This window comes from Centroberyx affinis, unplaced genomic scaffold (assembly GCF_046629955.1).
Source record: "Centroberyx affinis isolate AG114_WGS23_722 - 3 ecotype Tasmania unplaced genomic scaffold, CSIRO-AGI_Caff_v1 ptg002360l_1, whole genome shotgun sequence".
Classification (NCBI taxonomy): Eukaryota; Metazoa; Chordata; class Actinopteri; order Beryciformes; family Berycidae; genus Centroberyx; species Centroberyx affinis.
The window spans coordinates 155,001-181,517 of record NW_027280620.1 but is presented as its reverse complement, the minus strand read 5'-3'; the positions used below and the strand labels follow the sequence as shown (position 1 = coordinate 181,517).

The following is a 26,517-nucleotide window of genomic DNA, read 5'->3' as shown; positions in this document are numbered from 1 at the left end:
ACATACCACCTTCAAGATGAAGAATATAAAGCTGATCTGTCTGCTCACCTGCAGAATTTTCTGCTGGATACACCCGGTGACAAAGGCCTCACTGACCTTTTCACCATTGAAAATAAAAACAGATGAAGTGGCTGTGCTGCAGAGGTCTCTGAAACACTTGTCTGTCAGGTTAGACCAGAAGATAAGAGCACAGTGTTGGTGAGCGAGGGAATAAAGAAACCATCTAGGTGCAACTGAGGGAAGCGGGCATGTGATTTTACAGCATTTTCAAGATTTTTTGGACAAACATCTTCCCTTTATTTCTAATAGGAGATTATGGATTTTCCACCATGACGTCGCTGGAAAGTGAAGGAAACAAGGTTTTGTTTGGGAACAGTGTTGAGGAAGTCACTTCCAAAGAGTAATATATTATCAGTGTTGGGAGAGGTAAACTGCACCGTCATGGCATACAGTGCAGTAAAACCCAATACTGAATTCTTCAATAGATTATCTTGGGTTCTGTAGGTGTATTAAGGAATTCAAAAATCTGGGAATGAAATATCAAACAATTTAAAATTCCCAACATCAATATATCTAGGCTGATTGTTAGAATAGACTTTTGAAGCCACACACCCCATAATACCATTATTTATCCACCAGAGGGGATCCTCAATAAGAGAAAAAGCAGTTTTTCAACACATCCCATTTCCCTCTTGATAAAAAAATGTGTTTTATATTAGAAAAGATCATTAAAACATTGAATTATCTTAATTATTAGAGTAGCTGTTGGTATTTGTGTGTTTAAATGGAACATATTGTATTGCACTGCATTGCTCGCAGTGTTGTAATCTGAATTATTCAGGATTGTGCATTTTCCTATAAAATAACCAGTATTTATTTAATCTGTATCATTAGGCCTATGTGACTTGAGCCCATGTGTGTATGTTAGACAAACTTTTTCATGTCAGGTTCCCCCAAATAGGTACACATGAGGCCACTGACCCCAGTTGATATGATTATGTGTGATATTAGCATCCTCATATTAAATGATTTTTGTTGTTGGCCATGATTTGGTACAGGACAGGACACATTATGTAGGAGGGGAGATGACAGTGGGGAGAGTCAAACCTTGTTAATGGAAAAATAGTGAAATAAATAGAGAAAATAGTGAAATGGTGTATAGAAATTAAACCAGTCCTCATTTTGCCGTGGACCCCCTGGTAACCCCTCATGGACCCCTGGGGGTCCCTGAACCACACCTTGGGAACCACTGACTTCGTGGATGGATTTATAGACACTGTATTTATCTCAGGGAGGATATTTGGGTGTCGTTAAAAAGCCAGCCGGTGATCTATCACTTTATTTCGTGTTGCCAGATTCCTACCACAGCCCGAGCTCAGACAAAGTGGGGAAAGGCATTCTGAATAGGAAGGAGGTTGACGTAATTTCCGTAGGCTTAGACCGGGGAAAGTTGTTTCCTGAAGTTGACACGGTGCTGATAATTTCACACCAAAGCTCCAGTGTTTGTACAAAATGACTTTGGTCAGCTGCACGGACTTGTGATACACTTTTTCTGTCAGACGCCCTGCCGATGAACTCTGTTTTTAATGGAGCTGTCTGACGAGAAGGCGACCTCTAAGAATGGAGACACAGGTGAGAAGAAACCTCGATAAATAATCACATACTTTACATCTGACGTGATTAACTGTATCTGTCCGATAGAGTTCAGCGGACACCTTTACATTTTTAATTTATAGTCGACGTTACTCGTCCTCAACGGGACCTGTTGTGGGTAAAGCTTTTCTGTGCTACTGGCTCCTCTGTTGAACGATAAACGGCCTATTAGCGGTGTTAACATCCCTCGTTAAAACCAATGAGTGCTGCTAGCCGCAAGCTAACATCTAACGTTAGACAGCTGTGCCCAAACTGGGGTTCGAGGGCCGCCAGGGGGGCTTGAGGGGGTTCTAGGAGGTTCCATGGGGTCCAAACCGAAATGAGTATTAATTCAATTCAACTATTACTTCACTCATACGACATTAAGACAACGAGAGAGTGTTTTCAGGTCTCACTCCCTCCACTCCTGTTACTCCGCCTGCAGTATAGACCAATATATTTCTGTACCAAGTTGGGACAAAATCCTGCTGAATGAATCTAATCCAGATCTATTTGGGGGAGTCCTTTGCATGAAAGAGTTTGGGAACCTCTGCTTAGAGCAACAAGTGTCACTGTGTTGATTCACCATAAGCGGACAAGGGCAGCCACCTGCAGCTGGAGCTGTACCTTAAAGCAGCTGCAAAGAACTAACAACAGTTAACTAACACTGAGGCTGCAACCTAACTGTATTTTCACATCAGTTGCACCCTTTGATTACAGCTAACATTTTTAAGTGTATGGCTCAGGAACAGGTTGGTTTTCTGTCCTGCGTAGGCAAAGTCAGTGGTTCCCAAAGTGGGCCGGGACTCTATGACGGAGTAGTGATTTGACGTTAGGACAGTGAGAGAATGTCTATTTTGATTATAGGTTTCACTCTCCCCACTTATATCTCCCTACCTACTGTATAACCAGATTTCCAGTTTTGTACTAAATCATATCCAGCAACAAAAACCTTCTCAGATGGGGTCTCTAAGACAAAACCTTTCAAATGGGCGTCCATGGCCAAATCCATATTCATTTGGGGGCCTTGACATGAAAGTTTGAGGAAATATGGACTAAGTAATGGCTAGCAGACCCATATTATGTTTAAAGGAGGTTGAGTCCACCTTCTAACCCTACTACTTTTACACTTGATGATGCTGACACAAACATACTTAAATAGCTCTAGAAAACTGAAATGGTGGAAAGATTTTAGAAGCATATCTTGCATAAAACCTTTATATTATCCATTCTATTCAGTAGAGCTCACATCAACTCACTGTCTCTCATACCTTTACCTGTTTGTGGGACTCACTATCATATCAAACATGTCCACCACAAATGGTTTCATAAAAGTGATCCAGTAACATATCAAGACCTCTTCTTGGGCTGCATGTACAGTGCCCCTGTTGCTGCTTAACAACTTCATGAACAACACTGCAACTTGTTTGTCATTGTCAGAGGAGAGCCTGCAGGCCCAACTAGCGGATTGCCGAGCTCAGGTGGAGCATTGGCAGGGCGTGGCGACGATCTGCGAACTGAGCAAACAGGAGGAGCTGACAGAGTTGCAGAAACAATGTGACCAAGAGATCCAGTCTCTGCAGGAGGCTCTCAGAGGTGGGTGTGTGTGGGTGTGTGTGTGTGTTTCTACGTGTTTACATGTGTGAGACAGATTAAAATCATAGGCGTGTAATGTGTGTGCGTGTAAATGCATGCATGTGTAATAACAGTATTTTGTGGTGTGGTCTTTGTGTAATGAGAGGATAATAAATGCCTAAATGATTTGAAGCTGGACGTGTGTGTGTGTGTGTGTGTGTGTGTGTGTGTGTGTGTGTGTGTGTGTGTGTGTGTGTGTGTGTGTGTGTGTGTGTGTGTGTGTGTGTGTGTGTGTGTGTGTGTGTGTGTGTGTGTGTGTATTACACCTGAAACATTTCCCATAGCTCCTAAATCTCTCATTTGATCTCTAAACATTTGATGAAAAAATCATACTGAGTAGACGATGTCCAAATGTGTATGTAGCTTAAGCTGCTCCAAGAAATGATAATAACATCGGTAGGGGGGCAGGGACACATTCACATATGGTTCAGTTGTTCCACTCTTTCAAACTGTGACATCCATGTATTATTATTCTAACTTCTGAAAAGCCCTATTCAAAAATCATGAAGCAATCTTAGATTCAGATGGAATTCCTGATTAAGCAGGTTACACACTTTTTGAAAAGTATCCTGGACCGATTATAGCTGCTCTATTTTTGCTAAGTTAAGTTCAATACAGATAACACCCAATGCTGATGAAGACTAGGCCTTATGGCAAACCCTCAAGGAATTTCATATTATAAAGGACCATCAAAATTCATCTGACTGGCCGGGTGATGTATGAATCCCTAATTATTTCCTTTTCCTGTTGTGTTGTCAGAGACGGCAGCGCAGTATGAGGCCAGGATAGCTGTTCTGCAGTCTCAGCCAGTGGAGTGGAGGAGAGCCAGTGGACAGAGCCAGGTGTGTGTGTGTGTGTGTGTGTGTGTGTGTGTGTGCGCCCCCGCCCCCCCTTCCCTCCCCGTGTTGATGAGAAACTGAACTTGTGGTAACATTTCATTTTCCAAAATGGATTGCTTATGTTTTGGAATACATCCCCTCATCTGTTTTACTCAGTTCAGTGGAAGGAAAGGCGGGATGGATGCAGAGGTCACCAGTCAAGCATCTCTGGGATCCGGTACCACTAGCCCGGCATCAGCAGACAGGTCCCACAGCCAACCGGCAGAGCTGGAGGGGGCGGTGGAGGGCGAAGGGGCGGGGCTTCTGGCAGAAGGCTATTTCTCCAGGCACTGCGACACGGCCTCGCTCTCCTCCTTCTCCTTAGACACGCCCTCCCTGCCCAGGAAACTTCCCCCTCAGGAAGACACCGCCTCCCTGGTTTCCACGGGAACTTTGGTGCCTGAGGCCATCTACCTGCCCCCAGCTGGCCACCGGCTGGTCACACACAGCGACTGGGACGCACTCAATGCTCAGGTATCGATAGGGCAGTGATGTTTCAAAGGTTTAGTGTTGGTAGTATTGAATTTTTGTGCAACCCTATAGCACCAATTCACACATCTTGTAAGACTAACTGTAATTTTAGCCCTAAATGACAATAGTATAAAAAAGCTGAAAATAGTGAATTGTGTTAATTTTTCAGTGACAAAATGACTTTGCTCTCAAATGTGACTGAGGCTGTAGTGCTGTGTGTTGTGCAGGTGTCAGAGCTGCGAGGGGAAGTGAGTCGGCTGCGGGCTGAGAGGGAGGAGCTGGAGAGAGAGCTGGACACACAGACCAACCACACACACCAACAGGTGGGCAACACTGCTCTGAGTGTGTGAGTGTAAAGTGTGAGTCATTCACACGTACGCACACACAGCCTCCACATAGAGTGTACAGATCACAAATACTACAGAGTGGATATGATATACAGCATACACAGCTACAGACATGTTCATTCGTGTGTGTGTGTGTGTGTGTGTGTGTGTGTGTGTGTTCAGGTATCATTGCTCCAGTCTCAGGTCCAGACTTCAGAGGCCCTGCTCCAGGATTTGCAGAAATCCTTTAGCCAATCACAGAATGCGGTTCAGAGCAGGCTGGTGAGTGACATGTCAAGTTATTTAACTGGCTTGTATAAAAATATAGAAATGCTGAGGACAGACATTAACTGACAGCTCTTTGATTGCGTATGCCAAAAAACATGTAACCTCAGTGCGTGATGGATCAACTAATACTTCATACAGTGATTAATCAACAAGCAGTCGAATCATTCCTATTGCTCGTCTGTGTAGAAACACCTACCAGGTATTTGTGTGTTGGTGCGCATCTTATTAACGCCTTTATTCAGTAGGAGTAGGTGTTCAAATTTGTGTGTGACTGCCTGTGTGTGAGTCCAGGCAGAGCTGTCCCTTTCCCAGAGGAAGATGTGCAGTGAGCTGTCCAGACTGAAGGGAGAGGAGATTGAGGATGAGGGACCAGACACCAGCGCAGCACTCCCAGCAACACTGCAGGTACAGTTAACTGTCCCAATGTTTCCAATGACATGGGCCCTAGGAGTGCCGTGGTGCTCATGCAGAATCCATTTTTAAAATCCTGATAAAACATGGAATGCAACAAAATTAGTAAAGTATTTCAGTAATAAGTAGCACACTACTATATGAAGAAGAATAGAAACGACTTTTAATAACGTTATGAAAGTAAAGGGAGCAGGGGCAGTGTGTGAGAAGCAGTTTGTTTATGTCTGTTCAGAGGTGTGCCCCTCTTAGATAAGTGTTGCTTTTCCTCATTCTTCTGATGGTAGAAATGTTATGGCTGGAAGAAATGCAAACCGTCAAAATATTTGCTTACAAAAACACCTAAAAGTGGTGTTTTTGTGTGGGTCATGTGGTTTGTTTCCATAATGGTTATGAGAGACGTGGCAGGCTGTTCAGGGCGGTTGCCTCCTTGTTGAAGGCTTGCTTGTTCAAGCCTGGCACCGATTCTAAGGACAGATATTGGAAACTAGATACTGCGACACAATGCAATAGACCATTGCTTGCAATATATCCTTGTTAGCATAATTAATTAATAACATAATATACATTTTCATTCACATATGTATAATGGAACCAAGATGTTGGCTAGACAAGTAAGAGCTTAAAGAAACAAAATGACTAAGGTCCCTTTTTGATTTTCCTCGAGACTCTGTTGAATGTTTGCATCCCAGGCCGTCACTTGAAACCCTTTGTGACCTTCAGCCTACAAAGTGGTCAAATCTAAATCAGGACAAAGAGTATAACAGAAGTGTCATTGTCCTGGTTCTGGAGGTTTTTTGACCATTTATTTGTAGTTTAACCATTTAATTTGGCTCCACACATGATCAGTCCTACAATACAAATGGTCAGATGAAGTGTTTGTGTTTTAAACATTTAAAAAAAATGGAAACTAGAAGGGCACTCGGAGAGCGCAGACCTCCGCCAAGGTTCGTGCTATTATTGCTTGTTCGTGAGTCGGATCCGGATCCGCTCCAAAATTGAATGGGTTCTTCCTTGGCCCATGCTACACCCTTCCACGAAGTTTCATGAAAATCGAGCCAGTAGTTTTAATCCTGCTAACAGACAAACAAACAAACAAACGGCACCGAAAACATAACCTCCTTGGTGGAGGTAACAAACGTAAAGCCAATACACCAAGACAATATACCAGGAACCAGGACAATCACATGACTGCTCTGCTTTTATAGCAAGCAGTCATTGGCTTCCTGCTTACAATACCAATGCATTCACTGGTTAACTGTGGCCTGCAGGGGGCGCACTGTGAGGAGCGCCTTCGCATTGAGATAGTCAACCTGAAGGAGCAGCTGGACACCCGGACAGAGGAGAGCGGTTGGTCCATCTCACTCTTTCCCTTCTATGAAAGAAAGACTGTGATATGTGGAATATTAGTCGGTTACTTTTCTTTACCAGACACATTGTGCAGAAAAAAATGCTACATTTCCTCTTCAATCCCCCTAAATACAGCTTGTTAGCTTGGATAGCTAAAAAATATTACTGAAATTCAAAATGTCAAGGTATTCTTATTAGAGATGCACCGATTGCAATTTTCTTGGCCGATTCCGATTTCCGATTTTTTAAAAGTCTGACCTGCCGATTCCGATTTTGGCCGATTCCGATTTTCTTTCTAAGAACTATAATTGACAGCACACACAAACATTTTTGTAACTTTTCTTTAATGGAAAATTAAAATTCAATTGTATGTTCATAATAAAACATTGACTATTAATAACTTACATTTTCTCCAAAACTGCACCAGGTTACAGGACCTTCTCTCACTCTCACTCAAACAAATCTCAAAATAAAAAAGTGCTCCAGGTTACTGGACAGAGCTTTTTTGAACAAATAAAATCCAAATGAAAATGAATTGCAGTATATCCCACTTTATACTTTCCCGAAAGAAAACAGGTGCAACAGATCTATATAACAACACACGGACTATTACGATTATGGACTAATACAACAGGTAGTTCCGACCAAGCAATCTGATAGATCAACTAGACATTTAGAACGTGATCAAATCAGCATGACAGCACACCTAGCCGTGCTCATCACTAAATATTACTCCGCCATATTATCATACAATATATTTAAATATATTGCTACGCTAACTCTGTTCAGCCTTGATGTTACCAGACGCTCTGGCATCCTCCATCAGCTGTGCCGGTGAGTCGGTGACACGGCGCTACTAGCTTAAAAATACATGTGAAGTTCGCGGACATAGTAGCTAAATCTGTCCATGGAAAAATTATTTTTTTCAGCAGATATCTTAGTTACAACAAGATTGAGCTAGCAAGGCAGTTTTGTGTTTATATGTGTGGTATTTATTCAGTTTGGGAAATCCCGCGATCTCTAGAAAGCATTAGCTCAAGTTGGCTGGCTGACTCAACAGGGACTAGAAATCGTCTCTGTTGCTAGGTCGTTACTAAGGCTCCGCCTACTTGCTGGAGTAGTAAACCCTTTTTTATTTTGAGAGCGAATTGCCCCACAATATGAATACATTTTGTTTATATCTTTTATTTTGTTGGTAACTGTTGTATAATCGCAATTACACTCGAGGGTGTGCGTTACCTTCATTATTGGCACGACAGTGATGCGGTCAGGACCGAGGCGCTTGCGCCGAGGTCCGTAAGCATCACAGCGGAGTTTTTACTGTTGTCTTAAATTTGACCGGCACAGAATCGGATATATGAGACTGATCGGCGGTCACCGGTCATGGCCGATCAGCTGAAAACCGGCCGATTCCGGTCACCGGCCGATCGATCGGTGCATCTCTAATTCTTATGAGATGGTTTTATTGTTTTTTGATTTTTGTCAGATTTTTAATTGTTCCCTTTCTCTCTTTCTGTCTGCTCCCACCTGCAACTACTGTCATCAGAAGTTTTAGAAGGTGAGTGAGCAACTTGTGCTTTATTATTGGTCTGCCTGTGTCTATTGGTGTAGGGTTACATTTAATGAAGATTCATTTCACCTCATGCCTAAAGTGAAGCAAATTAGAATTGTGAGTGTGCATTTGTTGTCTCTCCTTATGTGTCATGCCAAAGCAGGCATGCAGCACAACTGAAACACACCCAACATTTCACAGAGCCTTCCTCAGGGTGTGCTGGTTTTTCCCCTGAGTGTGCTTCCCCATTTGAGTGTCTTGTGCTATTGCTGCCTATTGAGAATGCACTGCCATCTGATACTTGTTCATCAGTGTTTTGCTTGACTGCAAGGACTTATACTATAATCTAAAACATTTACGTTTACTAAAACTTTTAAAAGCTGTTTAAATTCAAGTCAACATGCCTGCACTATGTGCGCTCTGTGTGTGTGTCTTTCTGTCTGTTTGCCGACCCCCACCCCAAACCCTGCATGGACAAATACATTGGAGATTAGCTGTATATGTGGTGATGACTGGTTAACAGGAGGATTCACACTATCGCCCAACTAATAGACTTCTGGCTTCTGTCCATTGCCTAATTATAAAATGTTAGTTTTAACCTTATGCTAATTGCCAAGTGTTGAATAACTAACTTCTAACATTATCAAGGGCTCAGTGGTCTAGTGTGTGGTCTGTAACTCTAACTCTGTGTTAATATCACTAGTTGTCACATTTCCTGTTTACTGACAAGTAGCCAGCATCTCTCTATAACTTAAATCATCAATATGGTAATGGTCCAGTGCCCCATCTCCTAACACTGTTTCTGACTGTGTGTCTCCAGTGCAGCTGTCCAGTCTGAAGACCGAGACGGAGAGGATCCAGGGAGAGAAGGACCGGTTGCAGGCTGAGCTGCTGGCCTGCCGCACTGAGCTTGAAGCCCTGCGGGTGGCGCTCTCTCACCTGCAGAGCAGCAGCAAGGCCCTCAGTAACGACAAGGTAACTCCATCTGGCTTTTAGCTCGAAACTATGTTTTACTGAGGTTGCGTGCCCAGTAGCTGTTGCATATGTACCTCAGTGATTCCCACTTTCTTATGTTATTTGTATTGATGACAAGCTGGAGCAGCTAAGACACACAGAATAAAACTTACAATGGACTGTGCACAGGCACCATAGGAAGTGCTATAAATATGTTATTGTTTGAGTTGGGGGAATTTATTTGTGCTGGGCTTGTCTGATACTGAGATATGCTGTCACTACTGCACAATTATGGCAAACATGTTAATCCCAATTATTTTGCTAAATTTTGTATTTACGATTATTTATCCTTATTTACAAAATTTAAATAAACAAAACTAAACAACAAATGTGAATGAATCTTAACTGTCATTTTGGTCACATAGGAGCACGTTGTGCATTCAAAGGTTGTGACTGGTCACATGTAATGGAAACGCTTGATATACCATACTGGGACTTTCTGGGGAATTGAAAATATAACACTCCAATATCACTGAATCACACGATTATTTATCGTGAAACTATAAAATTGTGACATAGGATTATCTGTGATTAATGGTACAACTGTACCTGTCATAAATAAATCCCTATTGAAAACAGGAGTCCTGGAGGAGTGAAAGGTGGAGGGACAGTTTTGGATTAAGGTTTCGGCTTGCTGTAACATGACTGTTGTCTCTGTCGCTGTCAGGGGGCGTTGCAGCAGCAGTGTCTGGAGCTGCGCAGCCAGGTGATCAGCCTGCGCTCCCAGGTGGACACCAGCCAGACCGTTCAGAGGGACTTTGTCCAGCTCTCCCAGTCACTGCAGGTAGGCTTCGCTTTGTAGCCTGGCTCCATGATTGGGATGGATCAGCTTTACATGCAGTGGGCGGTGGGAGAAGGGGGCTTGTGAGTGGAGGGGCGACAGTTGGACTGCCCAAACTGGCTGGAAGATTCTGGGAAACTCATTAGCTGCTGCACAAACTGATTAAATCAGTCCCAAATCATTCTAGGTTATTCTTTAGGATTTTCTATACATATATCATTTTCAAACAGATTGTGAGAACAGTCACTGGTGCTATGTGCTACAGGCCCTGGGATCTACTCTATCAGTGGATTTCGTTTGTGACTTAGTAATCTATTGGAAAAGTGTCACACAGGGAATCAATTTCCAAAATTACAGTAAATGAAGCTTCTGCAGAACCAGAGCAGTGAGGAAACTATTTGTAATGGCATCAGACACATTTTTTTGTCAGAATGTGTCATCACAACTAATTATTGTCACATGTTACCAAGAAAAGTTGAATTGAATTGTTTCTGTCTCCCTCTTTCTCTTTTTCTCTCCCTTCTCTATCTTCCTCTCTGTCTCTCTCTCTCTCTCCCTCCCTCTCCCCCTCCCTCTCTCCCTCTGCAGGTGAAACTGGAATTAATCCGGCAGGCTGAGCGTCTCGACCAAGTCAGGGAAATCCTGGGAGAGGGAGTGGGTGAAGATGGTTCCCCGCCCTCTGACGCCACGTGAGTCTCGGCTCGCCACATTGGAACCAAAGAACACAGAACAAGATGAAGCATTCCAAGAGTGACCAATAAGAGCTCAGCCTGACGTAATCATGGCAACATGGAATATGGACGCTACGGTAGAATGACCACTGGGATCATCATGGCCGGTGCTGCTGCCAGCGCTTGTATTGTAACTTGAGAGTAGGCTCACTTGTTCTTAAACAGAAAGATTTGTTTTGTTTTGAGATGATGTTTGGATGTTGTGACAAAACAGTTGCTTTATGACCAAACTGATCTTCACACGGGAGTGTTTGATGTAACACAAATATTTCTGTGACACTGTATTAAATTGCCTCACGCTCCCTTTTTCTTACGTGAAGTAACATATTTATACCTGTTGTTTCCTGCTCCAGTATGTAACTTTATTAACTTCTATTTATAAATCTGACATGAGACACCAGCAAAACACTCAACAGTATAACACCTCATTTTTCACTGTATCTGTAATTAAAATGATATATAAACTACATAGCTACAAACTACATGCAAAAGTATTTTGGATTTTCTTTGTGACCAAATATGAGGACTGTTAGAACCTATGAACCATAGTGCAATAATGAAGTCATACATGTATCTGAAATACAGTAACAGCAGCCTCACTGTTGTGATACCATCCAGATGAACTGCAATTCAGACAGGATTTTATATATATTCTTTGATTTTTCTCTTTTTCCTCAAGCTCAGCAACACTAACTTTTCTTCTTAACCACAACCATATCATGGCTTTTAGACTTTGGGAAAGAAGTCAAGTCACCTTAAAATCGATGAAGGAATGTGAATATCAACTTGTCGTTGTCTTGTGTGTTAATACACATTGAAAACTACTGATTGGCTGTGGCTGTTTTCTTCAACCTTTGTATTCATAACCAAATACTATTATAATGTAAGACTGCTCTAATTTGTTTTATATGGTAGTCCCATCTCAGCATGATTGGCTGAGAGAAATTTCAACTTAGAGTATTCATATATCACTTTTAAACACCCCCAAAATTCTGTTGAAATGTTATTGGGCAAAAATAACCAGTAGTATGAAATTGGACATGAATTCTGATACTACGGCTATAGCTATCCCATTTGTGCAACAGTAGTCAGAAACCAAACTACTTATATATTTTCTCAACGTATTAACTAGCTACAAAGAGTTTCCGCTCAGGCAGGTGAAAAAGCAACTGCTGGTAAGAAAGTTTAACACTTCAAAGGAATGTTCATCAAATAGATATTTGTGTGATTGCTGAGTCAGCAATCACAGGTATAATATTCTCGCTCTTTATTTTTTTCTTCTTAATCCGTACGTTTTTTGGCACCTATCTATCTTCATACTTTAAGATAGAAACTCCATTCAAACTTTAAAATGTTCAGCTTGTTTAGGACATGCCGGCTTGTATTCAACTTTTTGATATCTATTATACTTTTTAAACTATTCTACTTTTTTCCACTTTTTTTTACAATGGGAGTCAATGGACAGAATGTTCAAACCATGCCCTCTTTGAACTTTAACTACTCTTTCATACTTTAAGCTAGAAACTCCATTCCACACTTCCACACTTTATTACTTTAATTCAGCTTTTTGATACCTTTTGTACTTTTTGAGTAATCAGTTTAAGTTTTATACTTTTTTCAACATTTATAATGGGACCCTATGGAGCCAGCCTAGAGTGCATGATGTCACAACTCACAATTCAATTTCAATTCAAGGTGCTTTATTGGCATGACAGTTCACAAACAAACAATATTGCCAAACCAATTTCTCTCTAGTATTCAAGAAAGAATTTTCTGCAGTATCAATGCATTGTGTAAGGTATCCATAGTAATTTAGGCCTTTCATGTGCAATCTTTTGTAGGAACTTAAAGTGATAATCCATGAGAATCCATGTTTTATCTCATTCTTAAATCATGGTAATGTGGGCAATACAAAACAAAATTAATCTCATTTTCAATCAGTTGTTCAATGTTGTTCAATTCAGGTTGTTTGTGATACAGGACATTCACTATTGAAACCACATATGTCATCAATCACCAAGCATGCCAGTCATATCCCAACCTCATCCCTAACTGGACTCTGCCTTGTGTTTGATACCTCAAGTAGACTAGTCATAGTGTAATTAGAGATATCTTAAATTAGCATTTTGACTAGTCATAATGTAAAAAAGATATCTTAAATTAGCATTTTCACTAGTAATAATGTAATTAGAGATATCTTGAAGTAGCTTTTCGGTTGGTCATAATGTAATCAGAGATATCCTAAATGCTAATTTACAATATCGCTCATTACATTATGACTAGCCAAAATGCTACTTTAAAAATATTTCAGATATCTGTAATGAGAACTACTGGAATTACCACTGCTAGGCCTATACTGCTGTAGTAGTAGCAGCAGCAGCAGCAGTGTTGTTGCTTGCCACTACTGACTAATACCACGCGGCTTAAAAGTACTGCAGCAGCAGTACCCACCACATTCCCTGGAGCCCCTGGTAAAGCTCTTACTGTGGACTTTGACAAGGGCCTATAACTCTATAAGATTAGATAAGATAAAATAAGATAAGATAAGATAGCATTAAACGAAGCGCCACCGCTAACCGCCAGACCACTTCTTTAGAGCAGCTGGCTTAATCGCGACCGTCAGACCATCTTTTGCAGGCTCCTGGCTGGCAGGCTAGCTTCAGCGGGAGGCGAACCGCGTCTGTTCGTACCAACCACCACCTCTTCAACGAACCGCCATCGCTAACTGCCAGACTGCACCTTTGGAGCGGCTGGCAGGTTGGCTTCAGCGGGACGCGAACGGCGCCACTTAGTACCAACCACCAGCTCTTCAACGAACCGCGTTTGCTAGCCGCCACGCCACCCGATCCATCCTAGTTAATTTTGATAGTTTGGACTGGGTAGTTTGGACTTTTTTCTAGTTCATTTTGATAGTTTGGACTGGGTGGCGGGTTTGCATCTCTCTGTACCAACCACCATCACTAACCGCCATCGCTAACCGCCAGACCACTTCTTTAAAGCGGCTGGCAGGTTGGCTTCAGCGGGAGGTGAACCACGTCTGTTCGTACCAACCACCACCTCTTCAACGAACCACCATCGCTAACCGCCAGACTGCACCTTTGGAGCGGCTGGCGGGTTGGCTTCAGCAGGACACGAACGGCGCCTCTTCGTACCAACCACCAGCTCTTCAACGAACCACGTTCACTAGCCGCCACGCCACCTGGTCCAAACTATCAAAATTAGCTAGAAAAAAAACAAAAACAAATAAAGAGAAAGTCTCCAAACACACCCATAAAGCGTCCAATAGCTACTGGTCTGAAAGCATCAGCTTTACCAGCGCCCAGAGGAGGATACCTTACTGAGGTAAGGTATGAAGCTCAAGACCTCGAGCGCGGCCTTTTATCCCCTGGGCTGCTGCGACCAAACACCACAATTCTGATTGTGATGTCATCAGTGCAGCTGAGACAGGCTCTGATTGGTAGAGCACAGTCCAGCTCCAATGATGTCATAATCGGTCGGAATGGAAGCATGCCGAAGCGAAGCCGTGTTCTGATTGGTTCTGATTGAATGCCCAAAATGAGTTTGGATTATTGTGTGATTGCTGAGTCAGTTTTTTGGCACCTATTTACTCCTTCATACTTTAAGATAGAAACTCCATTCAAACTTCTAAATGTTCAGCTTGTTTAGGACATGCAGGCTTGTATTCAACTTTTTGATATCTATTCTACTTTTTAAGATATTCTACTTTTTTCCATTTTTTTTAATAATGGAAGTCAATGGATGGAATGTTCAAAGTCAGCACTTTTTGAACTCTAACTACTCGTTCATACTTTCAGCTAGAAACTTCATTCAAACGTTAAACTGTTCAGCTTGTTGAGGACATTATTACATGTATTCAACTTTTTTATATCTTTTATACTTTTTGAACTATTCAACTTTTTAGTAACTGTTTTTATAATGCAAGTCTATGGGAGGACTGTTCAAACCATGCCCTCTTTGAACTCTAACTACTCTTTCATACTTTAAGCTAGACACTCAATTCAAACTTTAAACGGGTCACCACTTTTAGTACTTTATTACTCTGCTTCAGCTTTTTGATACCTTTTGTACTTTTTGAGAAATCGCAGTTTAAGTTTTATACTTTTTTCAACCTTTATAATGGGACCCTATGGAGCCAGGCTAGAGTGCGTGATGTCATAACACACTCTAGCAGAGTGTACAAGCTGTACTTTTTACTAAATTCACACATTTTAAAACTGTGACAGTTCGCACAACTTTAACACTACATACACATATTATACATCAAACCCTTCAGCTACGTCTGCTCTCACTCACAATGTCAATATATAAGCGATGCGATATATAGTTTTTGAGATATTAACATTTGTTCGACACTAGTGTTCCACTATTTCACAGTAGTTTCTGCTGCACTGCTGCTCTCTAACACATGCAGCTCTTCTGCTTAATTCACTCTTCTCCATTTCAACATGTCTTTTACATAATTATTTTCATACCTTTTTACTTCTTAGTATTATTACATTTTAGAACATTTTTAACATTAGGACTTGTCACTTTCTTACTTTGTATTTTTTTTCTACTGAATATATACCTGTGGCTCAGGAGGTGCGGCTGTGGCTCAGGAGGTAGAGCAGGTCGTCCACTAATCAGAAAGTTGGTGGTTAGATCCCCGGCTCCAATCCTCCAATCCGCATGTCGAAGTGTCCTTGGGCAAGATACTGAACCCCAAATTGCTCCCGATGGTTGTGCCAGCACCCTGCATGGTAGCTTGCCACCATTGGTGTATGAATGTGTGTGTGAATGTAGGCATTGTAAAGCACTTTGGATAAAAGCGCTATATAAATGCAGTCCATTTACCAGTCCATACCTACTCTTCATACTCCTTGTACCCTTCACCTCTACCCTCTACTCTTCACAAAATAGCCTTCCTACTTCATACCTTTCATGCTCCTTCCACCTTTTACACATAAGCCTTCCTACATATTTTCTTACTTTTGTACTTGTTACTATTATGAAATTTTAGTACATTTCTAACATTATTACTTATCATTTTGACACTCATTACAGCTCCTTCACAGAAGTGTTTTAAACTGCCACATTTCTCACAGTTTTAACATTACATACACATATTATACTTTGCTTCAGCTGTTTCAGTTTGAACAGACGATCCACAGTTTTGTTCAAAAACATGCACGCGCACACACACACACACACACACACACACACACACACACACAGCTGCTGGTGCGTATATAGTACCAGTATGTGTACCAGTGTGTGCAAGTACCAGTACTTGTATAGTCTGCCACACACACTACACACCAGTACACATCCACCTGCACGCACACACACAGACACACAGGCACACACACACACACACACACACACAGTTACTAGTACCAGTATGTGCGAGTGCCAGTGCGTGTATAGTCTGCCACATGCATTACACATCAGTACACATCCACCCGCATACACACACACACACACAAACACACACACAGCCACTGGTACATATATAGGACCAGTATCAGCACCAGTATGTAGATGCAGTCAGTTGTTACCTATCCCTGTTTTACCAAGAGAGTGAGACAGCAACTGAAGAACAGGGAGAGAGTGAAGCAGATGAGACAGAGACCACAAGTGGAAATATGTGACATAAATACAGCCATAGGATACGAAAGAGGGAAAGAGGAGAGTGATAGACCAGTCACAGACAGCCAACAGAAAGGGTGAGCTGTACCCACACTAAACTGCACCAGTGTTTTTTACTGACAAGCCACAGTTTGCACTCTCAGCAATCACACGCATTTTCTCCAGAAAATGCACCTTTCTAGTTAAGGATAATGTACTGTTGCATAAAAGCAACAGTTAACTTATAAGGTCATATTGTGGTCAGTGCTATCACAAATAAATGATTGTTATTGGCCACAACATAATCTTCTCATGTTCTACTGGTTATTGTACACTCATTAATCTATTTACAGCAAATTATACACAAATATGAACAAATATGAACAGGAAAAAAACAAACTGAAAAACGACCCACATCCAAGTTGGACAATTCTTTTTTTCTTTAATACATGTTTATTCTTTAAGAATAGAATAATCACAGAATAGTTTTAATAACTCACCTATATATTAATTTCAGTACATACACAGGAAAAAATATTTTGCAGCTTTTTTTGGTGTTTTTTCATGTATTCATGCCACTTGATTTCTGATCACTTCAAGTGACTGTTGGCACGCTCTTTATGTTGCCACTCTTAGCCTTTTCTCTCCATCTTCTCTGTCTTACTGTAAGTCTTGTCCACGCTCTGTCGCACTGTTCCTCTAGACTTTCCCTGGAAGGACAAGACAGCATTGAGTCAGTTGTAAGGTAATGACACTGTGCTGATCTGAGGTTAATGTGTTCAGATGGACTGGATAGTCCCTTTGTTTAAATAGATTCTCTATAGTGAATTTAAGACAGTCTCATGTCATATTGTGGGGAACAAGTTTCCACATTTCTCCCTTGATTTTCCTATAAATTGCATTGTTGATGTTCCTCATTTAAACTAAGTGGTACCACTAGTTGCAAGCTAATTAGCTTGCTTGCAGCCAATGGTACCCATTAATTTTAATGAGGAATGCTCACAAACTAGTTTTTGGTGAGAGTATAGAAAGTGACAGTATAGAAACCTTTTCCTTTGTGATAACGAGTGAAAAACTGAAATTCAAATTTGGAAGTACCCTTTAAGCTTTTTCTGTGAGCAAGGTCAAGAAACTGTTAGATGGAAAAAGGCTACATTCATTAGACAATCACAGCTGAGCCTTCAAGGTCTATTTTCCAGCAACATCTGGATTATGTTTTACCTTGTTAGTAAAAATGCACAATATTAGTTTGATAAAGGTCATCTAATAGAAGTGTCATTTTTTTTTCAGTGGAGGCAGACACCAAAGGTGCTAACCTTCAGGGTTTTCTACTTCTAGAGGAGCTGCACGGCTACTTTAGCAACTACATAGCTTTTTCCAAGGATTAACACCAAGTCTGCCATACAATTCCATGACAAATTAATACATATCCAATGGCAATTCCTGACAGATTTAGAGCCAGCAGAACTGATCACAGCTATATTCAGTCCAAGTCCATTAGTCCAGAAAGATTGGCAAGAGGGAGACCAAAGAGCTGATATATATTTAGCAAAGAAATCAACAAAACACACACAAGCAGGCATCGTCCACTCGTCTCTCAGAGTCACTTAAACATGGAGAATACATGAAACTGTCAATAGCTGCATGCAGAGCCTATGAACACTAAGCTCGAGTAAGGGGGGATACCTTGTTGTGTTACAGGGATATGGAGGAGGGGGAAACAGGTTTAGGCTGGATTGTCATAAAGGGAGTGGTGACAAAGGAAGTCCAAGGAGAGGAAAGTTGGATTAAGTCATCAAAGTAAACGACACAAAGATTAGAGGACAGAAGGTGGAGGACACGTAAAACAGTGTCAGGGATGAGAAAAGAGGGGAGAGAGGTTAAGAGTTGAAATGCATTAAAAGACATTTAATTGGGAGGCAAATTATTTCCACAAATTATCCATAACATTCCATTAATCAATTATTATACTTTTAATTTAAACATTATTGAAAGGGTAATAGTCTTGGTGTCATAAGATCAGGTTGAAATCTTAAAGAAGGAAGATGAGAACATATATTCTTAAAATATACACATATATGTTTAAAGTAGATCTGGGACCTTGTATAGGCAGTGCATCTGCTAAAAATGTGTACACATTTTTACACAGGTCTCTTGTTATAAAACACAAGCAGCAGTCAATTTGTACACATTTGAATGAGCTTAATATCCACATCCCATCAACTTCCTATTACAGAGGCTATAAATGGCTGCTGAAATGCCCCATGTTTGCCTGTTTCGTATTTCATTTCTCATTCAACACATTAATTGCCAAGAAAATAGAAAAAGGGCATAGCAGTAAATCACCAGCGAGCCATTGTGTGTTGGGTCTAATATGAGTCCAGAAAAAAGAGGATATTATTTGAAGGCATTTACTGCCATTATAAATGATAGAAATAGTCTAAAATGGTATGAACTACCGCAACAGTAATATAGAAAGTTTTGGTGCATGTCATCATCAAATGCCAGAAAATTGGTATGACCTCTTCTTACCACCATCTGCCATTGTCTTCCAATAGTACCAAAGCAGCCATTACACATCAATACGCACCAACATAACGCACCATAATGACAGTGATTTCAGTATTGTCACAAATGTTGAAGCTTCATTCATTGTGGTAAAGTAGCTGCGTCAAAATTGTTACATTTCCAATAGTGCATATCCTGCTTTTTTTTTTTGCTTTAGCCTACCATCACCATTCTTGCAAACCCAGACCCAAATCCACTTCAAAATGTGCATACATGGTGTAGAGATCACACATAGTCTCTTGGGTCATGTTTGGTTCTTATAAATCATAAACTTTGCATGTAAAAATGTGCACACATCTTGTTTTGTGCAGATGTGTACATGAGGTCCCTGCTCTCTCACATGTATAGGGCAGGCTACATTTCTTCTGGATTGCTGAATTTTTAAATATCGAACACGATATGAACATAATTCTGTTAGAATTGTGTGAAATTTGGAAATACGTGTGTTAAACAGGTCAATGTTCAGCTTACCCTCCAGATATGTGCGGGCCACAAACTTGAGAAGCTCGTCAATGAGGATGACTGGGAAGGAGAGCTTGAGCACCATCAACCACTGCTCCACATTTAAATGAGTGAGCTTGAAGATCATCTGTGGGAGAGAGCACACCATGTTAATAGGTAACAATCTCTGCTCAGATTCATTCAGCCAGTCATCTCACATAACAACCATAAGCATTTCAAGGGATTCATAAACCCTTCCAACTTCGCATAAATAAGGGTAGTCATGGCAACTGATATTCAGGGTATGGTTTCGTTATAAGAACTGAATTATTATGTTTTCAAAGGGTGGTTCATTGATCACACTTCTTGATATTATAGCTATGGATGTTAGATAATGCAACTGGCTTGGACCCAAATTATTGTTTCAGTTATGAGGCGTTCTTGGTCTAAATTCCAGGCAGATCACCCTTACGACATACACTTTAAATGGGTAGATTAAGCTGCTACACAGATAGCAAGCAACACACACAGCACTTTTTAAATTTTTTTTTTTAGAAAATATAGTAATCTGCTACCAAGAGGCTACAGCAGCTGGGAGAAAATGTCTTATCTTCCCCGTGTTCTTAACAGGTTGCTAGTGGCTGAGCCTCAGCCGAGGGTTTATGGGGCCCTGCTACACTGTCTCAGAGAACCTTCAGAAAAAATAAGGAAAAAGTGTTTTTTCACACCAGCAGAGTGGTTCACTGAAGCCTCACAAAGCTATCAGCAGACAGGCTTGAGACTGTCTCGAGTGTAACATCCTAAACGACAACCCTGTTAGTAATCAGGGCGACAGAGCGATGCGTTAAAATCCATAAGTAGTGTGAGAGTGTGAGCGAGAACGAGGGTGGGAAAGGCAGCGTGTGTGTGAGTGTGTGTGTGAGGCAGGGAGGAGGAGTGGGAGATGAATGGCCTTTGGAGCCTGAGGGGCGTTTGTTTTGGAGAAGAGGGCTGTAGTGCAGAAGGCCAGACTCACGGGCAGGGGGTCGACGTAGATGATCATGAAGTGGAGGGACATGGAGAGGCTCATGGCGCCCACCAGCCAGCCGTTGCTCCAGGGAGGCATGCGCACCAGGGACTGGTTCTCAGACAAGCTGGGGGCACGGAGGAGGAGGAGGAGGAGGAGGAGGAGGTGGGGGTGGGAGGGTGGGGTGGGACGGGGAGGCGGAGGGGTACGTTAATGCATACTGAACATGTGTAAGAGTGCGTATGTCTGTGTGTCGGGGAGAATGAATACAATTAAATGGGTGCGAAAGGGTGTGAAGAAGCATGTGAGCATTGAAGATTACATGGGCGAGCGGTAAAGGAACACTTCCTGGACTAGGTTTGCAAAAACAATATCTCAAATTTCTGATCCAATGAGGATGCTTACATCCACACCAGTATCATGTCAATATTCAGGATGCTCAAGGATTCTGTTTTGAAGTTGTCTCTTATAAACATAATTTGCACTAATCTGCATAAGAAAGTGTTAAAAGCCTACAATGTTATAGTTTAGAGGTTACATTGTGAATGATTTGAACACATAATACTCCAAAATAAAATATGTAATTATTGTATTCATATCATAATTCTGATAATCCCATACTTCTGATGTGCTTAAACTGTTTTCTATATTTTGCAATAAGCTACTAAGCAACTAAGCTTCTACAGTAGTGTCTATGTGTTTTGGAAATGAGTGCGAATGACTTTTACGCAGTTGTTTGTGACTCAAACCCCTGAAAACATCTTAGTTCTAAGGTAATATTTATTCCAAAGTTGAGGTTAGGGCTAAGGTGGAAGTTCAGCACAGTAACCACAACGCCCTGTGAGTGAAAGTCTTGGTCAGACCTGTTGAGGGCGTTGCACATCTCGATGGTGACCAGCACAGACAGAGCCATGGTCATGGGGGGAGCGGCCTCGAACACCTCGCAGTGGACGCCGGCAAAGTCCTCGTTGTCCTCGCTGCACTGCATGAAGTGTGACTGGGAGGGAACGGGGGAACATGGAAACAAATTCATATGCAAAGTAGGGTATAAGTTTGTGTTTCTGTAGAGAGGTGGTGTGGTTTTTCAGTTGGGGGCAGAGATGATTAAATACTAACCAGCTGGTAGAAAGTGATCATTGGGCCTTCGTCGCAGTACAGGAACCACCAGGCAGCAGCTGCGACAGTTGCGGCACCAACGTAACCTGGAAGAAGAGACAGGAGGAAGTTTATTCATCACTTCTTATTGTGTCTTAAACTCATAATTCTGAACGCTTTCATCCAAAGCGCCCCAATACTGATAAATATTTGTCCAGGGACTCCATGTGAGACAATTTTGCCATTTTTCAATTTGTTTTAGTGCCGCATGGTGTACTACTACACTCCAGTAATTTTGTCTGATAAACAGCTGATCTGTGCAACCTCATTACACTGTTGAGAAAGAATGAGTCATCTGTCTATTAGAAACATAAAAGCAAACTGAACCATTTAAAACTGAACCTCAAGTTCAACCAAGTCAAATGCTCAGTAGGTAAGAAAACACTCTGAAACAAGCATCACATTTGGTAGAATGAAAGACTGAACAAAGAAAGGGAGAACAAAACTCAATGGCAATGATAACATTATTATTAATTTCTATCGCAAAATTTTAGTATTTGCCACATGCTTGTTCCTGTACTAATAAGTAGGTGGATAAGACCAAAGTAAAAAATAACAAATGCATCGTGTCTCGTACCTCCAATGGCCATGTATCTGAAGAAGAGCCAGCCGGAGATGAGGGGCTCCTTGGGGGAGCGGGGGGCCTTGCCCATGATGTCAAGGTCGGGGGGGTTGAAGCCCAGCGCGGTGGCAGGCAGACCGTCAGTCACCAGGTTGACCCACAGCAGCTGGACGGGGATCAGAGCCTCGGGCAGACCGAGGGCGGCTGTCAGGAAGATGCTGGAAGAGTGGGTGTGAGGGAAGGAGAGGAAGAGCGAATTATTGTGTTAGTTTTGATACAGTATATTTGTGTCTCAAGATGGTCATAGTGCGACACGCCTGATTGAATGTATTATGTCTTTCATTATCTTAAAGCCATTTTGATCTGAAGGTTTATGCTTAAATGCTTGAGATTTGTATCTTAGAGAAATATAAATAGTGAAGTTGATGCCTATGTATGAATTTCTTTCCAAAGCCTTTGCCTTTCCATCAAGGCAAAGGGCGGCTACTTTAAAGAGGCTAAAATATAAGATCGTTTTGATTTGTTTAACACTTTTTTGGTCACTGCATAACAGACAAAATGAACACAGTATATCTCCATGGACATGACTCACCAGACGACCTCGCCTACATTGGAGGAGATGAGGTAGCGGATGAACTGCTTCATGTTGTTGTAGATGGCTCTGCCCTCCTCAACAGCAGACACGATGGAAGAGAAGTTGTCGTCAGCCAGGACCATCTCAGAGGCAGACTTGGCAACGGCAGTGCCAGAGCCCATGGCGATGCCGATCTCGGCCTTCTTCAAGGCGGGGGCATCGTTCACTCCATCACCGGTCTTGGTGAAGGGTTGAGGGAAAATGGGGGAAAAAGGTTAATAAAATATGACAAGAAGTGTCCATTTCCCCCTCAAGTTATACTATTTCATTCCATTTGAATCACAATAAACACAAGAAAGTATACACTTCCCACTGATAAAGAAACTGCTCAGTAAGTTCCTTTCCTCTCACCATGGCAGTAATCTCATCAAAGCCTTGTAGGAACTCAACAATCTTAGACTTGTGGGACGGCTCCACTCTAGCAAAGCAGCAGGCCTTGCGGACGGCAGTCTTCTGCTCATATGGGGACAGGTCGTCAAACTCGCGACCAGTGAAGGCCTTGCAAGTGACATCCTCTTCCTCAGAGAAGATGCCAATACGACGGCAGATAGCCACCGCTGTGCCCTTGTTGTCACCTGGGGGGACAGAAAAGAAGATCTAGTCTTTTCTCTTCAGCTTTCCCTTGATTTCTCAAATGCTGAAAACGTCTTCATCTTCTCACATAAGCATCGTATAGAAGGTGAAAGGGTATAACCTGAGAGCTTATGAGGAAAATAACTGCAGGGCCATGGAGGTTAATAGAATACTTGTAAGTCTGTGTGCAATAAGGAGTATAAAAGGTGTGCTGACCAGTGATCATAATAACACGGATGCCAGCGGCCCTGCACAACTCGATGGAGCTCATAACTTCCTTGCGAGGGGGGTCCAGCATGCCCACACAGCCCACGAAGGTCAAGTCAGTCTGGGGACAAAATGAAGAGGAAAGTAAACTTGGGGTGAAGTCGTTACAGTCTGTCCTTTAGAGCTACTTGCAAGCAGGGGATTGAACCACAAGACTTCCTGTTTTTGCCGATGCATCTTTCTTCTGTAACTCCCCTCGCTCGCTCACCTCATAGTCGGCAAACTTGGTGGAGTCCTCCAGGTTCATCTCCTCCTTCCTCAGAGGCGTGTCGCGGGTGGCCAGAGCCAAGCACCGGAGGGTGTCACGCCCGGTGCCCCACTCCTTGATGATTGTCATGATGCGGTCCTTGACGGGGCCGGTCAGGGGGACGCGGGTGGTGCCCACACGCACGTAGGCGCAGCGGTCGATCACACCCTCTGGAGCACCCTGAGGACGCAGGTAACACAATCAAAATTTGCATGTGATTGGTGAGCAGATGTTTGGTTGTTTGGTTCTAAAAGGAGATGCACAGTGGAATGTGACTTGATCAGATTTAGCTCCAATTAGGCCGTTTCATGCAAATTTAGAAGCTTGATCCTTCATGATAGTTTTGCTATAGTGTCATAAGTATGTATGTCTTGTGTCACCAGCTCACTTTGACAAACATCTTGTTTCCCACAGGGGCTTTGGAGGACTTGGCAGGGGAGCAGTACACCGACATGGACTTCCTGTCTCTGGAGAACTCCAGGGTGAACTCCTTCTTCATTAGCTGCTTGATCACCTGGAAAGAGGGTGAAATAGAGGACAAGGATCAAAAACCAACCCAAAGGCTACTCCAGAATAGGAGTCAAGCACCCTCTGTTAATATGATTTGCTTTGTTTGTTTATAGTTTTTTGCACTGAATTTTGTTCATTCTCAAACTAATTGACTGAGCTGTTTACCCAAGAATCAACCAAGTATGTGACAGCTAAACATGAATTTAAATGTATTTTAAAGCCATGTTTAACATGTTTATATACACACTATCATTTGGAGCAAAATGGACCTGTTTTATGCATGAGATGTCATTGTAGCTAGGACAATAAGCCATAATTCAGGACACTCCATACTCTATGGGAGTCTCTTTTTGTGGACTTACAACACAGCAGGCGTTGGCCCTTTCCACCTTGGACAGGCCGCGTACTTCAGTGTTGAACACGTTCATCTTCTCCACCAAGCAGGACAGGGCCGTTTCAGTGGCCTCACCCACTTTCTCATAAATGCCCTTGGACTGCATCACAGAGAAAAAAGAAAGAAACAAAGAAAGAAAGAAAGAAAGAAAGAAAGACAGAAAGAAAGAAAGACAGAAAGAAAGAAAGACAGAGAGAAAGACAGAAAGAACTGCATCAACTTAGAGCACCAGAACAGTTTGAAATTGCATCCAAACTTTTCTAAATGTTGTGCCTTTGATGAGAGTCAGGCAGTTTAGGCCTTTTACAAATGTGAAGCTCATGAAGACAAAACATCCTGAATTCTCTCCTGACCTCATTGTAGTCCAGAGAAGAGTCGTTGCACAGAGCGCAGATGGTAGCCAGCTCAACCAGCCCGTCATACTGGCCGCACTTCACAGAGCCGCCATTCTTAGTACTGAGAGAAAAAAAGATTGGCAGTAATATGTGGTCAGTGTATTGTTGCTTGGGCTATGCATGTATGTTTCTGTGCGTGCGTGTGTGTGTGTTGTGTTCAACACTTACACTTCTCCCTCGGGGGTGTACTTTGAGCCTGAGATGTCAAACTGTCCAAGAGAAACACTGTCGCCCTCCACTTTGTCAATGATGAACATCTGCGTGAAAACACAACACAAACCACAGTCACAAGATGCTGCTGTATCTGTTACAAAGATCTGCTCTCCCTTCATTCAGTTCCACACTTTCTTGTGTGGATCCTATGAGAGGTGGATGGTTGGACAGTGTGAATCTGTTTGCAATGAATGAAATGGTGTCTCCTTATCTTTTGTGTGTGTGTAAACCTACCTTGGTTACACACATCTGGTTGGTGGTGAGGGTGCCAGTCTTGTCAGAGCAGATGACGGAGGTGCAGCCCAGGGTCTCCACAGAGGGCAGGCTTCTGACGATGGCGTTCTTCTTGGCCATACGGCGCGTACCCAAGGCCAGGCAGGTGGTGATGACAGCGGGCAAGCCTGAGGTGGAGGGAGAGAGGGAGCAGAGAGGAAGAGGGACTGAATGAACTATACAATCAAGGTGACTCAAGGTGATTGACTGCCAGTTAGGTGCAGCGGTTGCAGTAATGCGAGCGTTTGGAGATCCCCCAGCTGGATAAGAGGTAAGAGACTTAATGAATGGATGGATGCAATCACCTTAGACCCTAACCCTAAACCTACAAAGTTCAAAGGTCCACAAAACTGAAGACAGATCATACATTAAAGGTTAGATCATACATAAGGTAATCTTTGAGCTCCACCAACTAGATACAATGGGAGCGCAGGGTCTTACCCTCAGGGATGGCAGCCACAGCCAGAGCCACAGCAATCTTGAAATAGTAGACAGCGCCGCGGAGCCAGGAGCCTCCATGGACGGGGTCGTTGAAATGGCCGATGTTGATCATCCACACGGCCACGCAGATGAGGGAGATGACCT

The 26,517-nt window shown here is 42.3% G+C and overlaps 2 protein-coding genes across 2 annotated transcripts in view; one reads left to right on the top strand and one right to left on the bottom strand.

Annotated features, from left to right (window-relative positions):
* Window positions 1-1,444: 1,444 nt before the first annotated feature.
* rabep2 (rabaptin, RAB GTPase binding effector protein 2) lies at window positions 1,445-11,870 on the top strand. The gene is made up of 12 exons (XM_071533352.1): window positions 1,445-1,632; window positions 3,073-3,228; window positions 4,027-4,109; window positions 4,263-4,619; window positions 4,844-4,939; window positions 5,126-5,224; window positions 5,522-5,635; window positions 6,910-6,988; window positions 8,535-8,546; window positions 9,361-9,515; window positions 10,222-10,338; window positions 10,924-11,870. The coding sequence occupies exons 1-12, from the start codon at window positions 1,587-1,589 to the stop codon at window positions 11,026-11,028; spliced, it is 1,419 nt and encodes a 472-aa protein (XP_071389453.1). The 5' UTR covers window positions 1,445-1,586; the 3' UTR covers window positions 11,029-11,870.
* A 5,259-nt stretch (window positions 11,871-17,129) lies between these two features.
* Window positions 17,130-26,517, bottom strand: part of atp2a1 (ATPase sarcoplasmic/endoplasmic reticulum Ca2+ transporting 1) — an 18,359-nt gene continuing 8,971 nt past the window's right edge. Inside the window, exons 9-24 of the mRNA XM_071533360.1 lie at window positions 26,374-26,515; window positions 25,894-26,060; window positions 25,615-25,703; window positions 25,405-25,507; window positions 25,020-25,151; window positions 24,536-24,661; window positions 24,109-24,327; window positions 23,850-23,961; window positions 23,412-23,635; window positions 23,019-23,239; window positions 22,442-22,644; window positions 21,826-21,911; window positions 21,573-21,706; window positions 20,719-20,836; window positions 19,734-19,851; window positions 17,130-17,404 (exon numbers count right to left, since the gene is read on the bottom strand). Coding sequence (XP_071389461.1) covers window positions 17,394-17,404; window positions 19,734-19,851; window positions 20,719-20,836; window positions 21,573-21,706; window positions 21,826-21,911; window positions 22,442-22,644; window positions 23,019-23,239; window positions 23,412-23,635; window positions 23,850-23,961; window positions 24,109-24,327; window positions 24,536-24,661; window positions 25,020-25,151; window positions 25,405-25,507; window positions 25,615-25,703; window positions 25,894-26,060; window positions 26,374-26,515 — 2,205 coding nt within the window. The 3' untranslated portion in view covers window positions 17,130-17,393. The remainder of the gene's footprint in view (window positions 17,405-19,733; window positions 19,852-20,718; window positions 20,837-21,572; window positions 21,707-21,825; window positions 21,912-22,441; window positions 22,645-23,018; window positions 23,240-23,411; window positions 23,636-23,849; window positions 23,962-24,108; window positions 24,328-24,535; window positions 24,662-25,019; window positions 25,152-25,404; window positions 25,508-25,614; window positions 25,704-25,893; window positions 26,061-26,373; window positions 26,516-26,517) is intronic.

Excerpts from the sequence above, each read along its gene's own strand:
- rabep2 (XM_071533352.1), top strand. The coding sequence starts at position 1,587 with ATGGAGCTGTCTGACGAGAAGGCGACCTCTAAGAATGGAGACACAG. Across the intron at positions 4,110-4,262 it reads GAGCCAGTGGACAGAGCCAG|TTCAGTGGAAGGAAAGGCGG; the intron begins GTGTGTGTGTGT and ends TGTTTTACTCAG. Across the intron at positions 10,339-10,923 it reads AGCTCTCCCAGTCACTGCAG|GTGAAACTGGAATTAATCCG; the intron begins GTAGGCTTCGCT and ends CTCCCTCTGCAG.